General features: G+C 42.9%; 1 protein-coding gene across 1 annotated transcript; it reads right to left on the bottom strand.

Moving 5' to 3' along the window:
- Positions 1 to 278: 278 nt before the first annotated feature.
- TMEM30A (transmembrane protein 30A) lies at positions 279 to 19,217 on the bottom strand. Its single transcript, XM_069851333.1, has 7 exons — positions 18,886 to 19,217; positions 8,554 to 8,670; positions 7,833 to 7,940; positions 6,639 to 6,726; positions 6,050 to 6,193; positions 4,133 to 4,339; positions 279 to 2,567 (listed from the first exon to the last, which is right to left on the bottom strand). Exons 1-7 carry the CDS (start codon positions 19,159 to 19,161, stop codon positions 2,374 to 2,376), a joined length of 1,134 nt encoding a protein of 377 aa, XP_069707434.1. The 5' UTR covers positions 19,162 to 19,217; the 3' UTR covers positions 279 to 2,373.
- Between the last annotated feature and the right edge of the window lie 3,846 nt (positions 19,218 to 23,063).

Here is a 23,063-nt window from a genome sequence, read left to right as displayed (position 1 = left end):
GTTTATAAATTTGACCTAGTATTTTAAGCTCTGCAGGCACACTGTCTTAGGGTGATGGAACACAGGAACAGGCTGCACAGGAAGGTTGTGGAGTCTCCTCCTCTGGAGATACTCAAAACCCACCTGGACATGTTGAATCTGCTTTAGCAGGGGAGTTGGATTGGTGATTTTGTGAGGTCCCCTCCAACCTCGATCGTTCTGTATTGCCTGACAAGTATTTACTGCTACAGACTCTCAGAGAAAAAGCTTAACTTGAACAGAAACCAAACAGACAGCAATTCTTATCTGGTGCACTTCATTGAAAACATCAAAGCAGCACTGACGGGTATAGTCAGGAGAAAAAAGGTAAGGCATTGAAAAATATTTTAAGGTAAAGATACAAAAATATTTGTTTTTTAAATTTGAACACAGCCCAAAAAGCAGCAACTGGTACTTGGAAAAAGATAAGGATTATGGATGAAGCAGAACATATTGGCATTTCAAGTGGCAAACACAGTTTAAAAACCAAAATATTTTAATAACCAGTAACTGGGAGATGTCCCCTTACTCACTGTATTTTGCATTAGCAGCTACTCTACAGATGAAAGCCAGTTTAATATTTTGTGTGTGTTTTCTGCCCTGCAACGTACAATGGTACATACCCTTAGCCTATAATTCCAGCAACAAGGAAACAACACTAGTTAATATCTTAAAATCTTTTGACTGCTTAAAGTCCTGTGCTGCCACATTGTACTCTGCAAACAAATTATTATATGGAATTACAGAAATCCAGCACACTAGAAATGCTACCTCATTCCACAGTTTATACAGGCTTATACACTTAAACCGCTAGCTTAAAAAGATTACACCAGTAATTCAGTAAACGGTCATGTGTTTGTGATCAATTAATGGTGGTGTTTAAAGCTAGCTGCTATAGATTAAGCTATAGGACCATGAATAAATAACTTCTTATAACAAATATGCAATCCTAGAAATACAACTCGCTTAAACTCATTTGCACTTGAGAAAACGTCTCTTCATCCAGATGAATATAAATCCCTGTTCAAGAACAAAATACAATATCTTATTAAATGGTTTGCAGAATTTATTAGGTCTTTAATATACTCAATGCTTTCTCAAGCTAATTGCATATAAAGATCTCCACCATATACATGACAATTTCTGTGCATCATCTAAAAAAAAAAGTCACCAAAAATAATATTTTACAGAATACAGTTACCTTTTAATGAACCTAAAATCTAACCCTTCTGTTCTTTGATTTAAAACCCTGACCTGCACATTGCTTTGAACTGCAGTACTTAAATTAGGTTTCACAGCAAGCCCAACCTGCATTTCAGTGAAAAAAATATTTGAATTTCTATAGTTTACTGTCTCAACACAGCAAAAAATGAATGCGGTGTTCACTCCAAATAAGAAAAAAAAGTGTATCACGATTCCTTTACAAAAAAGCCTGCTCAGCATACATATGCCCCAAGAAAATTAGGAAACTCCTCCAGTAAAAGGAATTCACCCAAGCTTGTGAACGGAAAAAACACTTTAGGTTCTTCTTAATTAGCACTTGGAGCTGCTCAAAGAAAGCAAAACTAGCAAGCATAACAGGTAAAGTATACTGGGTATGACTTAGAGCAAAGAAAATGTGAAAAAAGTAGATTCTACCCAAAACAAACATTTCCCAATTTAGAACAAACTTTAAAAGGGACTCACACAGGTAACAAACAAATAGGTTTTGTGATATCTTTGTAGGGTACTAGTTTACTGGCCAGGCACATATATTGTAAATACACAAAGAATCCAGAGTGCTAAAATTTACACAGCACTTAAGGATTTAACATAACAGAGGTGGGCAGGACACAGGAAAAATATTTAACAACTTATATAAATATATTAAAATCTCAGCAAGAAATGTAAAAGCCCATGCACACAAGACAGTAAATTGAAAAAAGCATTTAAGACTTGACTTTTCCGTTCAACAACACTGACACCTGAATTCCAGAAAGTTAACAATTTACAGTATCTTATAACAGTCTTTCCCCACACAATCTGTATGTACTGAATCATACTGACATTACACAGCACATGAAGAAGCAGCAGATGCATCAAGGGAACAGGAGCTATATGCATCGTGTGGCCTGCCCAGTTAGAGGCAAATATCAGAACATTGTTTCTGACATCGGCAGAGATACAATCGATAGAGCTAATTGTATACCCATCATTTTTAAGAGTTGATCCACAATACGGGGAAGGGAAGCTTTAGATTAAAATTATGTACCCAGTTGCAGAAGTGACGGAAGCAGAGATTTATCTTTCAAAAACTGGGTCTGTTCTGGACTGGCCTTGATGCACATGCAGTACATTTGTTTTCAGAACACAAGATTAATTGGGAATGTCTGCACTAGTGTTTCGATTTCCATATTTGTGATGGATGATCAGCAATACAACTCCCAAGAAGAAGCATATGGACCCAACAGTAATGTAAGCGATTCCCAGAAAGGGATTTTTGCCTCCCATCCACGAGATGGTGCTTAGGATCATTCTTTTTCTTCCATCAAAACTGTGTACGGGATAATCTGAAAAAATACATAGGAAAACAAGAAGCACATTCCAAATCTAGCTTTATATAATCAGGTACATGAAAATTTTAGATTATTTCATTCAGGTTCCAAATACAAGCTGCTGCCTCTGAATATTGGAAATGCAAATATGAAACATATAGTTGTTCTTTTAGGCTGAGACTAATCAGAGCCCTGACAGCTACTCCAAGAAAAATGCCACATTAGGAAATGTTAACCGTTTTTTAAGGGAAAAGTAAATGCATGATTTTGTGAGGTTTTGAAAGCAGCTTCAGTAAGTAGGGAAACTGAATTTTAATTCTTCGATAAAAGTAAGTAAAAAATGACCGTTCTTTCAGTTTTATACACACTCCAAACAGTCATGCAAAGGAAAATACCCCAGAAGCTATTTAAAAATTATTCTTAAGTGCTTTAAAATTCTAATAATTCAGTAACTATGACAACCCTCCTCCACTAGACTCCTGCACTTCTAGCTAGTCTTTAGTTTGTCCAAGACAGAAGGACAGAACTCCCTCCCTTATCTACACCTATGGACTTCTCTCTGACATCCAAAATCAGTCTGCTTTTCATTGTCATTACGCTCTGAAGTTAAACTTCTCAAATTTCTGGGCTACCAACTACCTCTGCTCTTTCCTTCTTCCTGTGCTTCTCTCAATCCCTTTACAGCACCCAATCAACCTGATTTTGCTCTCATTTAAGCTACCCAATCTGATTTTATACACAGTTCACAAGTCCTAGTCCTCACGGAGTTTCAACCACTGTAAAACCTGTTGGAAGCACAACACAGCATGGCATAAACAATCCAGGAGGCTCCTGGAATGCATTGATGATAACTTCCTTCTCCAAGCGATACAGGGGCCAACAAGGAGAGGTGCTATGCTAGGCCTTGTTCTCACCACCACGGGTGGGCTGGTAGGGAATACGAAGCTCAAGGGAAGCCGTGGCTGCAGTGACCATCAAATGATGGAGTTCAAGATCTTTAGGGTGGTGAGAACACACAGCAAGCTCACTACCCTGGACTTCAGGAGAGCAGACTTTGGCCTCTTCAAGTGTACACAGAAGACATTAGTGTCCTACTGGGTAAATTCTAACACTGAAATGTTCCCTAGGATTAACATCTCAATTATCTCCTCACAAAGGCCTCCTCTGAAAGTTGTTTTTTGTTTTTTTTTTACCGAACTAAATGTATTTATCCTGGTTAAAATTGTAGTTTTATAAGAATGTAGTCTTATACGAACTACAAAATAGCTTAAGAACATTACGTGTAAAACTGCACTTAAAGACTCTACGTCCAATCCAGTCATTTCATTTATGAAGCTTAAAAACTTAACTTAATTTTGCATTCCAACAGGTCATACACAAGTTAATTTTAGAAAAAAACTTGCACAGTACTAGACGGTAATTATTTTACCCCATTCTCACTACCAGTTTTCAGCCACAGCTCAATACCAGCTTTTTTCCAAAGATGGTAATAAAAATGGCTAGCTCACACTTGCCCAAATATACACCCGTGTAATCCAGCTAAGGTCCTTAGCCGTTTTCTAAAGTTTTTCAAAGGATACTGTATGCAATAACCAAAGAATATTTTCCAGCCTGTAAGGTAGGTTGTAAATTATTCTTCCTTTCAATGAGACGATACAGCTTGCGGAACGTTGGCAAAGCAGCAGTACGCATCCACACAATGAAATCTTCATTGATAAAACCATTGTTGTCAGGCTCTGAGTCCAGCATATACACTGGCTTGGGCCAGTTCACAGGTTTTGTTGTGCCTACAATTAAAGACAAATAAGAATAATAAAATATTTTTAGTAGAGAACTAAGTAACACACTGGCTCATCAAAATTCATTCTAGTATTACAAAAAACATATCAACTAAACAGCACGAACAAACAGGTTGGCTCAGTAATATTGCAAGAACTGGGCTGCCAGTTATTTTGCAGCTTAAATAGTAGTTCATATCCATTTATTCCCACGAGAGCATTGTCAATTTGTTTAAACAATTATGCCTCCTCTATACATTTATATAGTTAGGAAGTCTTGCCTCAAAAGATTACTTCAGCGAGATAGATCTCCATTATGATGACATCTCCTCTGCTCACTTGTTAAAGAGTTTGACTACCACTTTTTGGACTGTGAGCAAATAAAATTCTGTACAGTATTTTAGATGATGCCGCACTAATGCTTCCGCTAATTTTATTGGAAATACATTTCGACACTGTATTAGGGTAAGGTATCTGCTTTTCCAAGGCTGGCATCACATCGGTAACATGTAATTTGGCTGTGACTAAGCCAGAAACCCACATCAGATGAGACCTGTAATTACTACATACACCTCAGATGAACACACACACCCCTTAGAGCCCTGAGAAAGATTATTTTCGGACACTGGTAGCCAAAAAAAACTTTGATTTACCAAACTCTATTTAACTGAACAAATGAGAGAAAACAGTCACTTCTATTCATGATAAAGAATGAGGGGTTTAGATTACTTTGCACAATCTACCAGCAGAAACATTTGAATATAAACTCCATATGCAGATTAAACAAAAACTCCATCTGTTTGATTAAACAATTGCATAATTTCTTTTCAAGTTAAATCCAAGCACTTCAGCAGTTTGTTAAAGCCAGCACTACTGGTTTTGGCTGGGACAGTGTTACATTTCTTCATAGTAGCATGTATCCTGCTATGTTTTTGTTTTGTGATGAAAACAGTGTTGACAGCACACTGATGTTTTATTTATTGTTGAGCATTGCTTACACAGCCTCAAGGCCTTTTCTGCTCCTCACACTGCTTTACCCTGCCAGCGAGAAGGCTTGGGGTGCACAGGAGGCTGGGAGGGGACAGAGCCGCAACAGCTGATCCCAAGTGACCAAAGGGATATTCCATTACCACATCACATTGTGCTCAGCAATAAAACTGGGCACATAGAGACAGGCAAGAGCTGACGCTGCTCAGAACTCAATGGTGGCAAGCAATTGTCTGATGCATTACTTACAATTATTGAGTTTTATTTTCCTCTCTCTTTCCTGTTTGGGTTTTTTTCCTTACAATGCGGGGTGGTTTTTTTTAATTATTAAACTATCTTTATCTCAACCCACAAGACTTCTCAATTCTACCCTTCTGATTCTCTCCTCCGTTCCACTGCGTTAGTAAGCAGTCAGCTGGGGTCAAACCATGACAGCGATGCAGACATTACGGTCTTCTCGAGGTGAGAAAAATATCAAAGATTTTAAAAAAGAGCAATTATTACAGTCAATGTAACACCAAACACTTCCACATGAAATTTGCAGCTTTCATTATTTAAAGACCATCTTTCTACATAGCAGAGTAGTCCTTAGCTTGGATTTCCTCAGAGAGCCACAATATTTTTAATTAGCAAATTCACTAAAATTCTCCCAGCTAGGTAAAATTCACTGGAATAAAAATGTGTTTGAAACATTCTGTTGTTCTTAAAATTTCACTTTTTTTTTTTTTTTACCTTGGAAAAGCGCAGTTAAGTTATTTCCATCTCCTGTAGGATTCCTGAACTTTACATTTTTATCTGTCCACCACGCAATGCCTTTTTTAATCAAAGTAATAGGGATCCTTGTGTCATTATCAATGCGATACAATTCCAATGTATCTGAGGAGAAAATCAAATTAGGAAGTGAGAAACTTTATTTAGAAGATGACCCTGAAAGGCAGTGAAAAAATTACCTCTAAGAGAAACAAAACAAAAAAATGGACAAGGTATTTATTATGTGCCTGCCACAATCACAAGCTGTTCTGTAAGAATCAATGTATATTAGGTAGCACCATATTACACGTATATGGTATCTGTATGTCCACACCATAGCAGCTTCTCAGAACAGTTATTTCCATCCTTTGTACGCTATCGCATTAAATTAATTCTGATCATAATTTTGAAAAAAGCAACAGCAATACAACACAAAATTCTGAACAATTAAGAAGTGTTAATTCAAAACAAGTCTGCATTGTCTTTACTCAGAACAATTTGCAACACAACATGAAACTTTCACTGCACCACAAAAACATCTAAGTGAGAACTCAAAGTTGTGTTACCATACCATTAAACATACTGTTGGCAATAGCTCCACAAGGAGCAATGGGTTTGTCCTCATTCGTGCGATAAGGCTCACATTCCTTACTTGGGTTCTGATAGTCAGAAAGAAAAAAGGCAAATGAGTCTGTGCTACTTTATCCAACCAACCTGCTTTTTACTAAAGTACCTCAGTAACATGCACATCTTAAATGTACCACAAAATAACATTTTCACAAGTCAGGCTATTTACAAATACTTTAGCATTAACTACTAGTTAGCATGATTGATTTTTTGTTTTACAAGCAGAAATAAAATCTAAATAAAATATGAAGTCAGAATCCATCCCATCATGGTCATATGAAACATAAGATTTTTCTGGGAAGCTATTAGAATTCTTATCTTTTAATATAAAAAGTTTTCCGACATGAAGTACTTAAGTAGTCTTGTATTAAGGTTTTTTTTAAGTATTTATCACTGTATAGAAAAGAAAGCTATAATAAGAACTGAAGTGTATCATAAAACACAAAAGGCTGCAGGGATTCCAACATCATACTAGAAGTGCAAGCAGAAAAAGTGTCCCTCCCAAGTCCCCATGTCAGTCATCGGATGTAACCTACTGAAATTCTCCCCTTTTTTAAAGTTTACAGGTAAAAAGGGAGAATTATTCTTTCTGGGGCAAAAACCCAACTGGATTTCCACTCCTTGCAAAAATTTCTATTCCTCCAATTTCCTCATAGGAAGAGGAGAAGTCTGGCCCGAAACATTATGCAGCACCTTGAACAGACTGTACAGCACTGGTGTTTTCCAATATTGCTGATGTTCAATATTGAACTAGAGTGTACAAAAATGGATGCACTTAGCTGCAATATCCAAATCAAGCGCTAGGTAACCAAATATTATTTTATACTAAGAATAGAAACTTCAGACAGAACAGACAGAGATAGTTACTACTCACTGATGACGACAAGACAGTTTAAAACTATATAAATTTGAGAAGTGATTAGAGTACTGCATTGCTGTCCAAGTAATGAAATGGACATGAAATTTCACAGTATTTTACATAGTTATTTTCTGTAAACAAAATATGAATTCCTTCTGGTTGTCTTCTGGTACACAAAAATTCTAGTACCTCATTATTATTAAACCAAATACTCTATGTGGTGATTTATGCAACAATCAGAAGTTAGTTGCTTATTAATAACCAAGCATGAATACCTACAAGTAGCGAACTGTTATCTCCATTTAGCTGGCTGTCATCTCGAGATTTCACATAACGACGATGGTTTTGATAGAAGTTGGAAAGTCCGTAATACATGAATACATTGCTCTACAAGAAGGAAGATGGGGCAAGAGGAGACTTAATTCACACAAAGCTTAAATTTTCACCTCTTAAACTCTGCTTTTACTCTACAGCAACATTCATAAAGTAGGAGACTCAATCCTTTCTTCACACTGAATACCTAGGAGAACTATCTGAGCATAAGCTGGCATCCTGAAGTTAAAGAGTATCAACATGCCATAATCTATCAGAATGATACTCGTCATCACTAATCCCAACACCTATCTTGTCCGATGTCAAGCATACAAACCTCATTATTTGCCTCTAATTTGTCAGAAAGCTCTGGTATTTCCAACTCTTGTTGGAACTTTTATAAATCATGCTGGGATAGCAGATCTACTCGCCAGCTACGAGACACAGAGTAAGTCTAAAGGTGTGGAACACAAGCATTTGATGTTGTACATTTATAGATAAGCAAGGTGTTTAAAACCATCTACTGGAAAGGCATACAAAAATCAGATCCAAGTTCATAGGAAAATTAGAAATAATTCTTTAAAATGAAAGAAAAAAAATAAAGACTTAAGTGATACAGCTTTCCTATCAGTTACAAAATAAACCCCATAAACTGTTCTAATTTGACTTTGCACACAGTGGGGCATACCTCAAATGAATGTTCCAGTGTGAAATTGATGGTGCAAGTACAAGGGGGTGTGCTGTCCCAGGACACATTCAAGCACTTGTTGCAAGGACTAGAAGGCTCTGTTCCTGTATAGTCAATCTATAACAGAAAAAGAAAAAAAAAAGTCATTAACTTAAAATGGGAGAGTAAAGCAAATGGATTAATAAGCCAGAAAATTGACATGGCATTTATTTCACAATCTTATTACACATCTGGTGTATGTGTGAGAATGGCTGCACCATTCTCAGAAAAAGATAAAAACATCCTCCATCAAGAAGAAGAGGAGGGTGATTGTTGTAGGGGACTCCCTCCTAAAAGGAACGGAGGGACCCATTTGCAGACCGGACCCGCTCCACAGAGAGGTCTGCTGCTTACCGGGTGCATCAGGGAAGGAGGTAGCTAGAAAACTTCCTTGCCTGGTTCATGAGACAGACTGCTATCCTCTGATAGTAGTCCAAACTGGTAATGATGACCTAACAAACAAAAAGGCCAAAGCCATCAAGAATGGCTTCAGGGCAATTGGGAAAGTGATGGAGGGCTCTGGGGCACAAGTAGTATTCTGCTCCATCCCAATGCTAAATAGAGAGGAGGGGGAAGCCAGGAGGAAGAATTCGATTAATACCTGGCTCCGAGCCTGGTGCGAGGAGAGGGGCTTTGGTTTTTTTGATCATGGGGGGGCTCACGCACCCCCAGGCTTTCTCGCTAAGGGCGGGACACATGGGTCTCCTAGGGGGGCTAAAGCCCTTGCCAGAAACCTAGCCAAGCTCATAAATCGAGCTTTAAACTAGATGTGAAGGGGGAGGGGGTTGAGCCCAGGCTAGACAGGAATGAGCCTGGATGTGGGGAATTGGTGATTGGGAGAGGGTGCGCGGGCGAGGACCACCAGTACCTCACCGCACAAAAAGTGGGGGAGAACACACCTCGGGCTGTTAAGGGAGATGCAGGCACTCTGGTGTCAACTGATCCAGTTACCAGGCAGTTGGGAACGAACCCTGTTCCCTCTAGGAGGGCTGAAGGCTCGGCAGCTCAGCTGAAGTGCATTTACACCAATGCACGCAGCATGGGAAATAAGAAGGAAGAGCTGGAAGCTGTCGTAGGGCAAGGGGCCTATGATGTTGTTGCCATCACGAAAACGTGGTGGGACGACTCATATAACTGGAGTACGGCTATGGTGGGGTATAAGCTTTTCAGGCGGGACAGGAAGGGTAGGAGAGGAGGTGGGGTAGCCCTCTTTGTAAGGGAGGACTTGGACATCACTGAGATGGATTGTGGAGATGAGGAGGTTGAGTGCCTGTGGGTCAAAATCAGAGGAGCCCACCAGAAGGTAGATTTTGTGATGGGAGTCTGTTACAGACCACCCAACCAAGGAGAAGCAGCTGATGAGCTCTTCTATAAACAGCTGCGGTCAATCTCTAGATCCATGCCTCTCGTTCTGGTGGGAGACTTCAATCTGCCTGATATCTGCTGGGTGTACAACACAGCAGAAAGGAAGCAGTCTAGGAGGTTCCTGGAGTGCGTGGGAGATAACTTCCTTGCACAGTTGGTGAATGAACCAACCAGGGAAGGTGCCCTCCTGGACCTCCTGTTGGTGAACAGAGAAGGCCTTGTAGGGGATGTGGCGGTAGGTGGACGCCTAGGACTAAGCGACCATGAGATTATAAAATTTTCTGTTCTAGGTGAAGTGAAGAGGGTGGTTAGCAAGACGGTAACATTAAATTTCCAGAGGGCAGACTTTGATCTCTTCAGCAGGCTGGTTGGTGAAGTCTCATGGGAGACAGTACTCAAGGGCAAGGGAGCCCAGGAGGGCTGGGGGCTCTTCAAAGGGGTGGTCCTAGCAGCTCAGGAGAAAGCCATCCCCGTGGTCCGGAAAAAAAGCCGGCAGGGGAGAAAGCCAGCTTGGTTGAATAGAGAGATCTTGAGGGATATCAAGAAGAAAAGAAATGTTTATGGCCTCTGGAAGAAGGGACAGGCCTCTTGGGTGGACTACAGGAGGGAAGTGAGATTGTGTAGGGAAAAAATCAGAAGGGCTAAGGCTCAGCTAGAAATTGGATTGGCCAAGTCAGTGAAAGATAACAAAAAATCTTTCTACAAATATATAAATAATAAAAGGCAGACTAGGGAGACCATACAGTCCCTATTGGACACAGAAGGGACAACAGCAACAGGGGATGAGGAAAAGGCTGAGGTACTTAATGCCTTCTTTGCCTCAGTCTTTAGTCGTAAGGAGGGTCGTTCCGCCTGTGTACAAACCCAGGAGCTAGAGGAGCATAATGAGGCTCCCATGATCCAAGAGGAGGTGGTCAGAGACTTGCTAGCCCGACTGGACAGTCACAAGTCTATGGGGCCGGACGGGATTCACCCTAGGGTACTGAAGGAGCTGGCGGATGTGCTGGCCAAACCCCTTTCCATCATCTTCCAACAGTCCTGGAAGACTGGGGAAGTCCCACTGGACTGGAGGCTGGCTGATGTTGTGCCCATCTACAAAAAGGGCCGCAGGGAGGACCCAGGAAACTACAGGCCTGTCAGTCTGACCTCAGTGCCAGGGAAAGTCATGGAACAGGTGATCTTGAGTGCTATCATGAAGCACATGCAAGAGAACCGGGTGATCAGGCCCAGTCAACATGGGTTCACAAAAGGCAGGTCTTGCCAGACTAACCTGATCGCCTTCTATGACAAAGTGACCCGGCTACTGGATGAGGGAAAGGCTGTGGATGTGGTCTTCCTGGACTTCAGCAAAGCCTTTGACACAGTTTCTCACAGCGTTCTGCTTGAGAAACTGTCAGCCTCTGGCCTGGACAGGCGCACACTCTCCTGGGTGGAAAACTGGTTGGATGGCCGGGCCCAGAGAGTGGTGGGAAATGGTGTGAAATCCAGCTGGAGGCCAGTGACAAGTGGGGTTCCCCAGGGCTCAGTGCTGGGTCCAGCCCTGTTCAATGTCTTCATCAATGACCTGGATGAAGGCATCGAATGCACCCTTAGCAAGTTTGCGGACAACACTAAGCTGGGTGGAAGTGTCGATCTGCTGGAGGGTCGGGAGGCTCTGCAAAGGGATCTGAACAGGCTGGACCGCTGGGCAGAGTCCAATGGCATGAGGTTTAACAAGGCCAAATGCCGGGTCCTTCACTTGGGGCACAACAACCCTATGAAGTGCTACAGACTGGGAGAAGTCTGTCTAGAAAGCTGCCTGGAGGAGAGGGACCTGGGGGTGTTGGTTGACAGCCGACTGAATATGAGCCAGCAGTGTGCCCAGGTGGCCAAGAAGGCCAATGGCATCTTGGCTTGTATCAGAAACGGCGTGACCAGCAGGTCCAGGGAGGTTATCCTCCCTCTGTACTCGGCACTGGTGAGACCGCTCCTCGAATCCTGTGTTCAGTTCTGGGCCCCTCACCACAAGAAGGATGTTGAGGCTCTGGAGAGAGTCCAGAGAAGAGCAACAAAGCTGGTGAAAGGGCTGGAGAACAGGCCTTATGAGGAGCGGCTGAGAGAGCTGGGGTTGTTTAGCCTGGAGAAGAGGAGGCTGAGGGGAGACCTCATTGCTCTCTACAACTACCTGAAAGGACGTTGTAGAGAGGAGGGTGCTGGCCTCTTCTCCCAAGTGACAGGGGACAGGACAAGAGGGAATGGCCTCAAGCTCCGACAGGGGAGGTTTAGGCTAGACGTTAGGAAAAAATTCTTTACAGAAAGGGTCATTGGGCACTGGAACAGGCTGCCCAGGGAGGTGGTTGATTCACCTTCCCTGGAGGTGTTTAAGGCACAGGTGGACGAGGTGCTGAGGGATATGGTATAGTGTTTGGTAGGAACGGTTGGACTCGGTGATCCGGTGGGTCTCTTCCAACCTGGTTATTCTGTGATTCTGTGATTCTGTGATCAACTCCGAAAGCCCACTCTGGCCTATTTGTTGATCTCAAGAGGTCCCTAACAACCTAAATGATGTTGTGATTCTCTCTATAACCTTGTTTGAGGATGAAATAGAACGTAACACTGAGGTGGGCATTACTGCTGGATGAAAACAAAACAAAAGAAAATCCAAAATAAACAAAAAAGAACCCCAGACTAAACCCCCAACAGTAAATACTCCAGACAACACAAACACTATGACAAGCAGATCTGAGCTTTTACATGCCTTCCAGAAAGTTTATTTCTTTTAAAAAGAAGCCTAGATACGCAATAAAAAAGATTTGCATTAGAAAACTTGCTTTCCTGACCATTTTTAGCCGTTAGTCAGAAGATTTAAAATTTTGTTTAAAAAGAATAAAATCATGTCGTGCCCAAGAAGTTTCCTAAAACAGGGAAGATGAACATACTGGTATGGAAGGTGATCAGTGTTTATCTGGCTTATACAATTACCACCCATCTTTAACGGTGGAGCTCAAAACATGTCAGTATCTTAAACCTGTACATATAGGCTACCTGGGCAGTATGCATAATGTATTCTTAGCAGCCATCAGCTCACTCTACAGCCCAAGCCACCTCAAGTCCCTTGACCACATCAGCTTTCTCTCACATACAGCTCCAGCATGTGCATGGCAGAAAATTAATTTAGGCTTAGCAGGAGAAAGTGTAGCAGGAGAAAGCTTCCATCTGCCTATAAACCATGTATTTCTACACTTACCATCAACTTCCAATTTAGAATTTAGATTGGTGCAGTGTATACCAAGTTATGGCAACAAACTGTTTTAACAGCAGTATCATTTAAACTACAACACCTATATAGTTTCGTGAAAGGCTGCTGCTGTTTTGCCCCGATTTATGCTTGTAGTGAAATGCATTATCAAGAATTAGAGTGATTTAAGATCTAACCTAATACCTGTATTAAGGTTGGCTAAAACAAACATGCAGTTTCAGGGTTCAGGAAACAACTAAAGCCAATTTTCCTCTGGATGTTCAAGGTCTCTCTTCCTGTGATTTCTCTGATCTCCAATAATCTGCTGATAGAAGAAGTAGCTTTCCCTCAGCATTTTTAGCCAGATTTCTGACAGATGAGACCTACACCCTAATAAGCCTGTGTGAAACAACTCAGCTTCAGAAGCTATTAGCTGGCAGAAAGAGGATCACATAATCTTTGCTTCCTTTGCTGACCAAGATATTGAGTTTATGCTGATCTAGAAATAGCACTGCTGCAGCAGTCCTGAACAGTTCTGTTTCACTACAGCAGACAGACTACCACTGCTCTCAACAAACAACACATCTCATTTATTCAAGGCTAATCTGGTGGGGTTTTTTTACCCCTGCTAAAGTAAATTTAAGCAATCATTTCCTTCTGAAAGAACATAAAACTCCAGATCCTGAGCTAGTTCTTTAGTGTGGAGAGATGTTTTAAATCAAGAACAAAACTCAAATACTCTAAAGCTGCAAAAGACCTAAATACTTCACTTAAATTATAATTGGCTAAAACCTATGGAGCATGAAACTGATGTATATTGAGACAGAACCATGCTTTTGACCACTGACACCAGCTTCAAAGCTATCCAAGAGCTTTCCTGTACAGTAGGTGCAAACACAAGCAGGTTTTTTCTGCATTGACATTTCCAGGCTACATCAACAGATAGCTGAACTTTAAAGGGATAGAGATATCTGTCTTCATCTCTCAACAGAACAAGAAAACAAGGACTTTGAGAATTGAAGGACTGAGCTGGGGGTCCATGACAGGAATTCAACTGACGCACTGTTATGTCCCATGGGATCAGCCAGCAGCTGAGGATGATGAACCTACGCAGAGTCAGCTGTTCCCAACAACTGCTGATCTAAGGAGCTTGGGTACATCCAAGCTATCTGGCACCAGTGCTTTTTCAGGCTGTTGAGTCCTTCTCAGTTGATTTACATTTTTGCAGTACAGAAATAACACAGCTACTGTACATACACATTCTCCAAACCATTTGTGATTTTGGACACTTTATACACTGTCATGTCATTATCTTATGCTGCTTGGCCACTTCTTACATAAAAGGCATCCCGTAACTCTGGTCCTCCTTTCTGTCTCTCTCTGTATGATTTATTAAGTTCCATATCATTTTTGAGGTGGTGTTACTGGAACTGCTCACAACACCCAAAGATGTATGCAATAACGATCTACTTGCAGTTCCTCATTCCTATTAATGCCTTAAAGTCTATCTGGCTTTTTAACTATGATTATGCATTTCACAGCAGCAGTTACAGCACAAAGATCTCTTTCCTACACAGCTAATGTTTTGGATATTCCTCAATTTTTTATCACACTGTCACATCCTCCGTCAATGCTTCTTCCTTTAATAACAGGGCAAAAATACATATTTACACAGTTAATTCTCATTTGCCACAGAAATGAGCTATTTTTCATGATGGACACAAGAAAAAGGGCTGTTTATACCCTTTGAAACAGTGAGAACATACTAGAGAAGAATCAACACAAAAAAAACCCCTACAATGCTAGTACACTTAACTGTTGGAAATCTTCCACATTTAAGTTCAAGAGAGCTTATAAAGGAAATCAACAGAAAAGCTACATTTTGCTGCTCAGTCCTCACACCTGTATGACAACAGCACTGTTCACAGAGCTACTAATGGCTGCAATATCGAGTCCTAGGAAAGAGTGATTTGAATTGTACATAAATATGTATTTCAGGGACACAAATTATACATCCTACTCAATTCCAAACCGCGAAGTTTACAGGCAGATATATACATGCACACATACTTAACAAGTATGCTACAAACTAGGAAGCGGGAGTAAATAACTACCTCTGCTTCCTCCCCCAGTTACATTTTCAAAAGAGCTTAGTCACTGCACCTAGCTTCTGTGTGTCTTGTCTCCCAGAGCTAAATTTACAGCTAATTGTGAATAACATTTGGAGGTTACTAACAAAAGCCAGCATACAAAGCAGGGACATAGCAAAGCACATAGAGGATGGCAGTCTTATAGTGCATCCCTCACTGGTGTCAGAGCACAAATGTTTGTCCATGAAATGCTTCATCTACATTTTGGTGCTGCAACTGTAAAGACTTTTTGGATTTAAACTTTATTTCCCCCAAAAAAATTCAGCTGCCCTTAGGATGGGAGAACAGAACCCAGGTTTCCCCAGTCATACCAGCGTACCCTGACTGACTGATCATACTCTCAGAAGCCAAGAACTCTGTCCCTCCTGTCCTCATGAAAGCCTAATGATCTGACTTGGGAGAGCCTCATGTAAAGTGAATGATACAAGTCTGAACCCAGAGTAAACCAACCAACCAAAACCATTCCCAATCTTGAATATCTTGAAATTAGAAAGGGTAGAAGGGCAGCACTTGCCAACCATTTTCCAACTACAAATAGCTACTACTGCTTCACATATGCAGTCTGACTGCACAGCAGAGCATCAGTCATGGTCTCAGTACATTTTCCTATGGTAACATCTAGTCTTTGGCTCCAACTGGAACTTTTCAGGAGTACATGACTGAGCTGCTAAGCAATAACAGTACATAAAAATTCTGTATATTCATACTGCAACAATTTAGTTACAAGGAGTTGCTTATGTTGCTGGACTCGTGAAACTCTGATACATTTCCTGTCCTTCTAGGCCAATGCAGAGCCAGTTATAATAAAAAAAGGGAGATATATTTACTCTATTACATTTACCTTGCAATCATCACGATCCAAGATTTTGTTTCGCTTTACTATAGAACAGGCTATTTTAAATGTAGTTGTCAAAAAAATCAGTTTCCAAGGTTTTGTTTTTTCACTTCTCTCCATTGAGTATCCAGTTGAAAATGTGACTGTATGTACCTATTGTATGACTATAACTTGGAAATGTAGAAGCCTGCATACCCATGACAACTTGGCAACGTTCTCTGAAGTATGTGTGTTAATTTTCAGACATTCTGCGTGTCCTCAAACCTTGACACAGGAAACAACTGCTTTTCAAACGTATGTTTACACACAACATTGGGATACTGTAAGATAGGCTTCAGCTTTACTTTTTTTCACTTCTGCTTTTCTCCTTGACTTGAATTTTAGTACTTAACATAAAAGGAAAGTGAACCCTAAGTTTTCTTATAACATTGTTTGCATTTTAGCAGAAATATGAAAACATGAACCCATTACTGTTTGCCTCAGTGTTTCTTTAGTTAATCAGGCTTCATTACCACATTGCTACCACTAGCCAAGCCCGTCTTCAACACTACCTATTTGAAAATGACAGCTTACTCTGATAACTGGAATGATGTGATCCATGAAAATTCATATTCTCCAATATAACGATCCAACAAAAAAAACATGCTTTTTTTCCCTACAATCAATTTCAGTCTCATTAACTCACTGACACTAATAATAGTTGTCAACTTGCTTTTCGAGGCTGTCCCCAAGCCCTTTTGTTTCTTTAGAACACAAAGTAATTCTGTTAGCAAACAGACCTGTGATATATGTTTTAGTTTTTGGTTAAGGCTCAGCAACTTTTCACAATAGAGGTGTGGTTAATTATCAGATGTAAATGACTTGGGGTTTGCAAGTGTAATTAGAAAAAGCCACACTCTTCAATCTTTGCTTCTGAGTTTACTTTGAACACCCTGGTCTCCCATAAAGCATCTAAAACATTAAATCAGCAGTGCGCCTAAGAGTTATAGCAACATATTCACCACAGAGTCTTGTCCTGAAACTACAGTTGCTTTACAATGTTTAAAGATTTATAATCTATTGCCACAAGCTATCCCAAACATGACGCACATGTACTACTGTACTACTGAGAACTAAACTCGCATTGGGCGGTGTTAATTAACACATTAACTTTGACAGAATCATAGAATGGTTTGGGTTGGAAGGGACCATTAAGGTCATGTAGTCCAACCCCCTGCAGTGAGCAGGGAAACTTCAACCAGATCAGGTTGCTCAGAGCCTCATCCAACCTGACCTTGAATGTTTCCACAGATGGGGCTTCTACCACGTCTCTGGGCAAGCTGTTCCAGTGTTTCACCACCCTCAATGTAAAAAATGTCTTCCTAGTATCTAGTCTAAATTAGATAAACTTTTTAGTTTAAAACAATTATCCCTTGTCCTACTGCTACAGGCCCTGCTAAAATGTTTTTCCCCATCATTCTTATAAACGCCCTTTAAGTATCGAAAGACTGCAACAAGGTCTCCCCAGAGTCTTCTCTTCTCCAAGCTGAACAACCCCAACACTCTCATCTCAGCTTTCTTAGGTGTTTGTTCACTGGGGAGCATGACAAATTTGGCAGGAGGGCTGTGATCTACGCAAAGGATGCTCTGTAAGCTCAATATCTACTCAGGGCAATTACTGGATGGTTTCTCACAAAGCACACATGCTAAACCAACATTCAACAGCCAGGGCAAGGTATCTGTTTGGCACAGAAACTACCTGTCCATCCCACCTAGTGCAGCAGGAAGGGATGCGGGTAGATCCACAGGAAGGTGTGGCCACCTACAGCCAGGCAAGGTCCAACATTGCTCACCCTTCCCGGGCTGGTGCCCTCCGAGTGGCCTCCGGGGCTGCCAGCCCCTGCCAGCCCAGGCTCAGTCATACAAAAAAATAGTTACTATTACAAAAAAATGGAATATTTTTATTTAAGCTAAAGGAGAGTTAAGTTTTCATCCCAGTAACAGTATTTTTCTCAAAGTAAGACAGAATGTCCCTCTGATATGATGCTTTTTACAGCTTCTTTTTTCAAATTGTGTTTTTCCAGAAAATGTTACACATTTTTTTCTTTTGGAAATGATAATATCTTGCGTATAGTATGATCTGTGGTGAACAAACGCGTCTTTTTCTATAATCACTGCTGTTTGCAGTCTCTCTGTATCTCAAATGCAAAGTCAGGCAGAGCTGGAGCCAGCTCCAAATCAGCAAAGAGATTTAACTGTTGTGAAGTTCATAAAAACATTAAAATTAGTCCTCGGAAGGTAAAATAATATGCATAACATTTCTGAGAAAGTGTATACATATGCATGTAAGTGGGGAATATATTCTGTGCCCAGCTCTTGTCTCGTTGCAGAGGATCGATGGAGATCACAGAATGGTTTGGGCTGGAAGGAAGGTTCCTTCCAGCCCAAACCATTCTGTGATCTCCATCCCCCCTGCCATGGGCAGGGACACCTCCCACTAGATGAGACAACTCAAAGCCCCATCCAGCCTGGCCTTGAACACCTCCAGGGACGGAGCAGCCACAGCTTCCCTGGGTAACCTGTGCCAGCGCCTCACCACCCTCATCGGGAAAAACTTCTTCCTAATGTCTAATACAAATCATTCCCTCGCGTTGCCCACGCCTGATAAAGGCCGTTCCTTCCTAAAACGCCCAAATAAATCTCAGAGCTGTGTCACCAGGACCCTCCGAGCGCCCCCCGCCGCGTACCTCGTACTCGCGGATGTTGTTGGAGGTAACGAAGATGCCGATGCCGATGGGGATGAAGATGAGGCCTATGATGAAGAAGGCCGGCAGCACCGTGCCCGCCGTCAGGATGGGCTGCCAGGCCGGCAGCCGCTGCTGCTTAAACGCCGTGTTATCGGGCTTGCGGGTCTTCACGGCGCCCCCGCCGCCGCCGCCCCCAACCGCGCCGCCGCCCGGCACCCCGACGCCGCCCGAGGGGTGCCCGTCCGCCTCCTCCTTCGCGCTGTAGTTCACCGCCATGGCGCCACCCCGCCGCCCGCTCCGGCCTCACCGGACCGGAAGCCCGCGGACCGGAAACCCCGGAAGGGGGAGGAAGGGGAGAAGAGGCGGTGGGCGCGCGGGTGATGACGCCCCTCGCTACCTCCCCCTGCGTGCGCAGAAGCGGAGGGGGACACGTGACAGGAAGCGATCGCGCATGCGCACTCTCCCTGCGGCGCCGGATTGGGGGGAGGTGAGGGCAGGCAGCGCGGACGCCGCTGCGCGTGTGCACAATCGGGCGGGGCATGTGACCGGAAGCCACGCCCCCTCCCTGCCGCGGGCCGGGGGTGTTAAGAGACACAAGAGGGGATGGTTGCGCGCGCGCAGAAAGAGGGAGCACGTGACCGGAAGCCCTCCGCGCCTGCGCACTCTGCTGCCGTAACATGAGGTGGGGGAAGGCGCGCTCCCCACCCGCTCCCTACGGAGCGCCCTCCCGGAAGCGGAGGGCACGTGGCCGGAAGCTGCTGGGCTACGGGACGGGGTTGGGGGAAGGAGGTGGAGGGGGAGTCACGTGCCCGGAAGCCCCCGCGCATGCGCAGTTGGGGTGGGGAGGCCCCGGCGTTGCTTTCTGGCAGGGTTTGTGGGAGCGGGGACGCGTTAAAGTCGGAGGGCTGGAGCACCTCAGCGATGAGGACAGGCTGAGAGAGTTCATAGAATCATAGAATAACCAGGTTGGAAGAGACCCACCGGATCATCGAGTCCAACCATTCCTATCAAAAAAAAAAAAAGAGTTGGGGCTCTTCGGTCTCAGGGGAAGAAGGGTCTGGGAGAGGTAGAAGAAGGTGATGTCTCCTCTCATCATCTCTTTCTGCAGGCTGCCTGTCTCAGGAGCACGGTTGGATGGAGAGCTGGCGCCAAAGCTCGGACCTAGCAAGAGATTTGACTGCTGTGAAGTTCTTAACCACGTTAAAATTAGTCCTTGGAAAGTAATACAGTATGCGTTAGATTTCTGGGGGAAGTTATACATATACGTGTAAGTGCCCTTGTGGCATACGTTCTGTAACCAGCTTTTGCCTTGCCACATGTGATTGATGGAGATCGCTCCTCTGTGTATCCCAGGCTGATTAAAGGGTGCTCGCTCTCTAGAACTCCAAAATGAGGCTTGGAGCGTTTGTTTGCCCGCATATTCAGTATCGCAGGAGACCTCATCATGGCCTTCCGGGACCTGAAAGGGGCTATAAGGAAGTTGGGAAGGGACTTTTTACAAGGACAAGGGGGACTGGCTTTTAGTTGGAAGGGGGAATATTTAACTTGGACATGAGGTAGAAATTCTTGTCAATCAGGATGGTGCAGCGCTGGCACAGGTTGCCCAGGGAAGCTGTGGCTGCCCCATCCCTGGAGGTTTACAAGGCCAAGTTGGATGGGGCCTTGGACAGCCTGGTCTAGTGGGAGGTGTCTCTGCCCATGGCAGGGAGATTGGAACTGGATGGGCTTTAAAGTCTCTTCTATGATTCTAGATCCAACGGTAAGCCCAACTACTACCATTCCTACTAAACCATGTCCTGAAGTGCTGCATCTACACCGTTGGGCATCTCCAGTGATGGAGACTGTACCACTTCCCTGGTCAGCCTGTTTCAATGCTTCACCACTCAGTAGCAACTTTTTTCTCTAATATCCAACCTAAACCTGCCCTGGCACAACTTGAGGCTATTTCCTCTTGTCCTGTTGTTCTCCTTAGTTGAAGAGACTAACACTTACCTCACTACAGCCTCCTTTCAGGTAGTTGTAGAGAACAGTAAGGTCACCCTTCAGCCTCCTTCAGGGGAAAAAAATGCAGTTCACTCAGCCACTGTGGGTAACACTTGTGCTCCATATGTTGCCTTTTACTTGCCTTAGAAGATGACCTGTAAGTCAGGAATGTGCCCTTGTGGCCAAGAAGCCCTGTGGTATCCTGGGGTGCATTAAGAAGAGTGGCCAGCAGGCTGAGAGAGATCATCCTCCCCATCTGCTCTATTCTAGTGAGGCCGCATCTGAAGTACTGCATCCAGTTCTCAGCTCCCCGGTTCACAAAAGTCAAGGAACTACTGGAGAGAGCTCAGCGGAGAGCAAAGGTGATCAGTGGGGAGGAATATGTGTGTCATAAGGAAAGGCTGAGAGACCTGGGTCTGCTTAGCTTGGAGAAGACTGAGAGGGGACCTTATCAATGTTTATAAATATGTAAGGGGCAGGTATCAAGAGGATGGGGCCAGACTCTTTTCAACAGTGCCCAGTGACAGGGCAAGGGGCAACGGGCACAAACCGGAACATGGCAAGTTCCATCTGAACATGAGGAAAAACTTCTTTACTGTGAGGGTGACAGAGCACTGGAACAGGTTGCCCAGAGAGGTTGTGAAACCTCCTTCTCTGGAGATCTTCAAAAAAGCTGCCCGGACATGTTCCTGTGCAATCTGCTCTGGGTGAACCTGCTTTGGCAGGGGAGTTGGACTGGTTGATCTCCAGGGGCCCCTTCCAAGCCCCACCATTCTGTGATTCTGTAACCTAGCTTCAATTCACTGAGTAGTAATCACGTGGAAGGAGTGTGGGGGTAAGCATGCGTATGGCAGAAGAGCTACTGTATCAGGCACTGCTCAAAAGAGCAGACCACTCAGCGTCTATATAGTTCACTTTATTGGCACTTCAAAGTTTTTTTGTGAGGACATGTAGTCCTCTACTGTGTTTAGAGAGAGCACAGCCAAAACCCACTTTCAGCAAGTATTTATGCGTTTGCTTGATTTTATGAAATAATAATTAGAACTATTTAATTAAATAATTGTATAAGCATGTAATTCAATCTAAGACTTTTCGGCTGCCTATGGAACAGTTTCCATAAAACAAATGCTTTTTAATTCTCCAAAGAATCACAAGTATCAACAAAGAGCACTGAGGGGAGCAAATGGCCTGTGCAGATGCTGTCTGGCTGTGGCAACTCAAGAGACCTCTTTTCATAGGACACTTAAGCATCTAAAACACAAGAATTAACTGGGTGCCTAAATAATAATTTAGAGTTCAAAAATTCATTTCATTTAATTCCTTGTGGCATCTTTGCTAAGGCTATATCTCATTCTTAACCTTCGCATTATCTTGTGGCCCCTACCTTTTGCTGTCATCCCCTCCCTTGTTCCCATTATCACCCTTCTCATTATTATCTTTTGTTTTCAATTACCAGCTTCAGCTACGGTAACTTTTACTCCCTCAGACTCACAGAAAATCCAGTGAGGTGTAGCCTGGGATGCCAAGGGAACAACACTGCTCATAAACCTGTGCTGTGAGATGGCAAGAAATTTCTCTGGCATCAGGAATCAGCAGTATTGGGAATTCACAAACCTCATGCTGTCAGGTACGAGAGGACTGACAAGAAAGAGGACCTCAGTCAAGAAAACAAAGGTTGATGTGAAAGTTTTCCTTCAAAAAGTTTCAAACTGACTTAAAGGGGAGATGTTTTGCCTAGGGTCCAGACTAAATCCCATCCAGGAAAACCTCAAATAATGATCAATGGAGATGCTAAGTGCCCTGAACTTTTATGTGCTTATCATCTCCTCCATTTGTATCAAATGATATGCTAATGCAGCCATAGCCAAAAAAAACCACAAAAAAAAAAAAAACAAACAAAAACAACAACAGGATAAATCTGGGAAATGTGGTAACAGGAGAGAACAGGAGAACTTCCTCCTCTTCCCCGCAGTGACATCAGCTCCTGTCTGATTTTGAACTGGACAAATTTAACAAGGTACGATGGGGTACACATCCTTGTGGCCAAGTCCTGATGCGAGGGCAAGTTCTGACAAAGCAACAGCTGAAGTGAGGTGTCTGAACTAATTTTTGCTTACTATTCTGCATGATGTGAAAAACTTGAATGTACCACATAAATGAGATCCACCACTGTTAGCCATTTACAGCTCTCTCTT

Source organism: Phaenicophaeus curvirostris, chromosome 2 (genome assembly GCF_032191515.1).
Source record: "Phaenicophaeus curvirostris isolate KB17595 chromosome 2, BPBGC_Pcur_1.0, whole genome shotgun sequence".
NCBI lineage: Eukaryota > Metazoa > Chordata > Aves > Cuculiformes > Cuculidae > Phaenicophaeus > Phaenicophaeus curvirostris.
The sequence above is the reverse complement of the archived record's forward strand: the minus strand, read 5'-3'. Positions and strand labels throughout refer to the sequence as shown.

Coding starts and splice junctions, on each gene's coding strand:
- TMEM30A (XM_069851333.1), bottom strand. CDS start 19,161: ATGGCGGTGAACTACAGCGCGAAGGAGGAGGCGGACGGGCACCCCTCG. Junction 6,727..7,832: donor GAGATAACAGTTCGCTACTT/GTAGGTATTCAT, acceptor TCTGACTATCAG/AACCCAAGTAAGGAATGTGA. Junction 6,194..6,638: donor TGCCAACAGTATGTTTAATG/GTATGGTAACAC, acceptor TTTTCTCCTCAG/ATACATTGGAATTGTATCGC.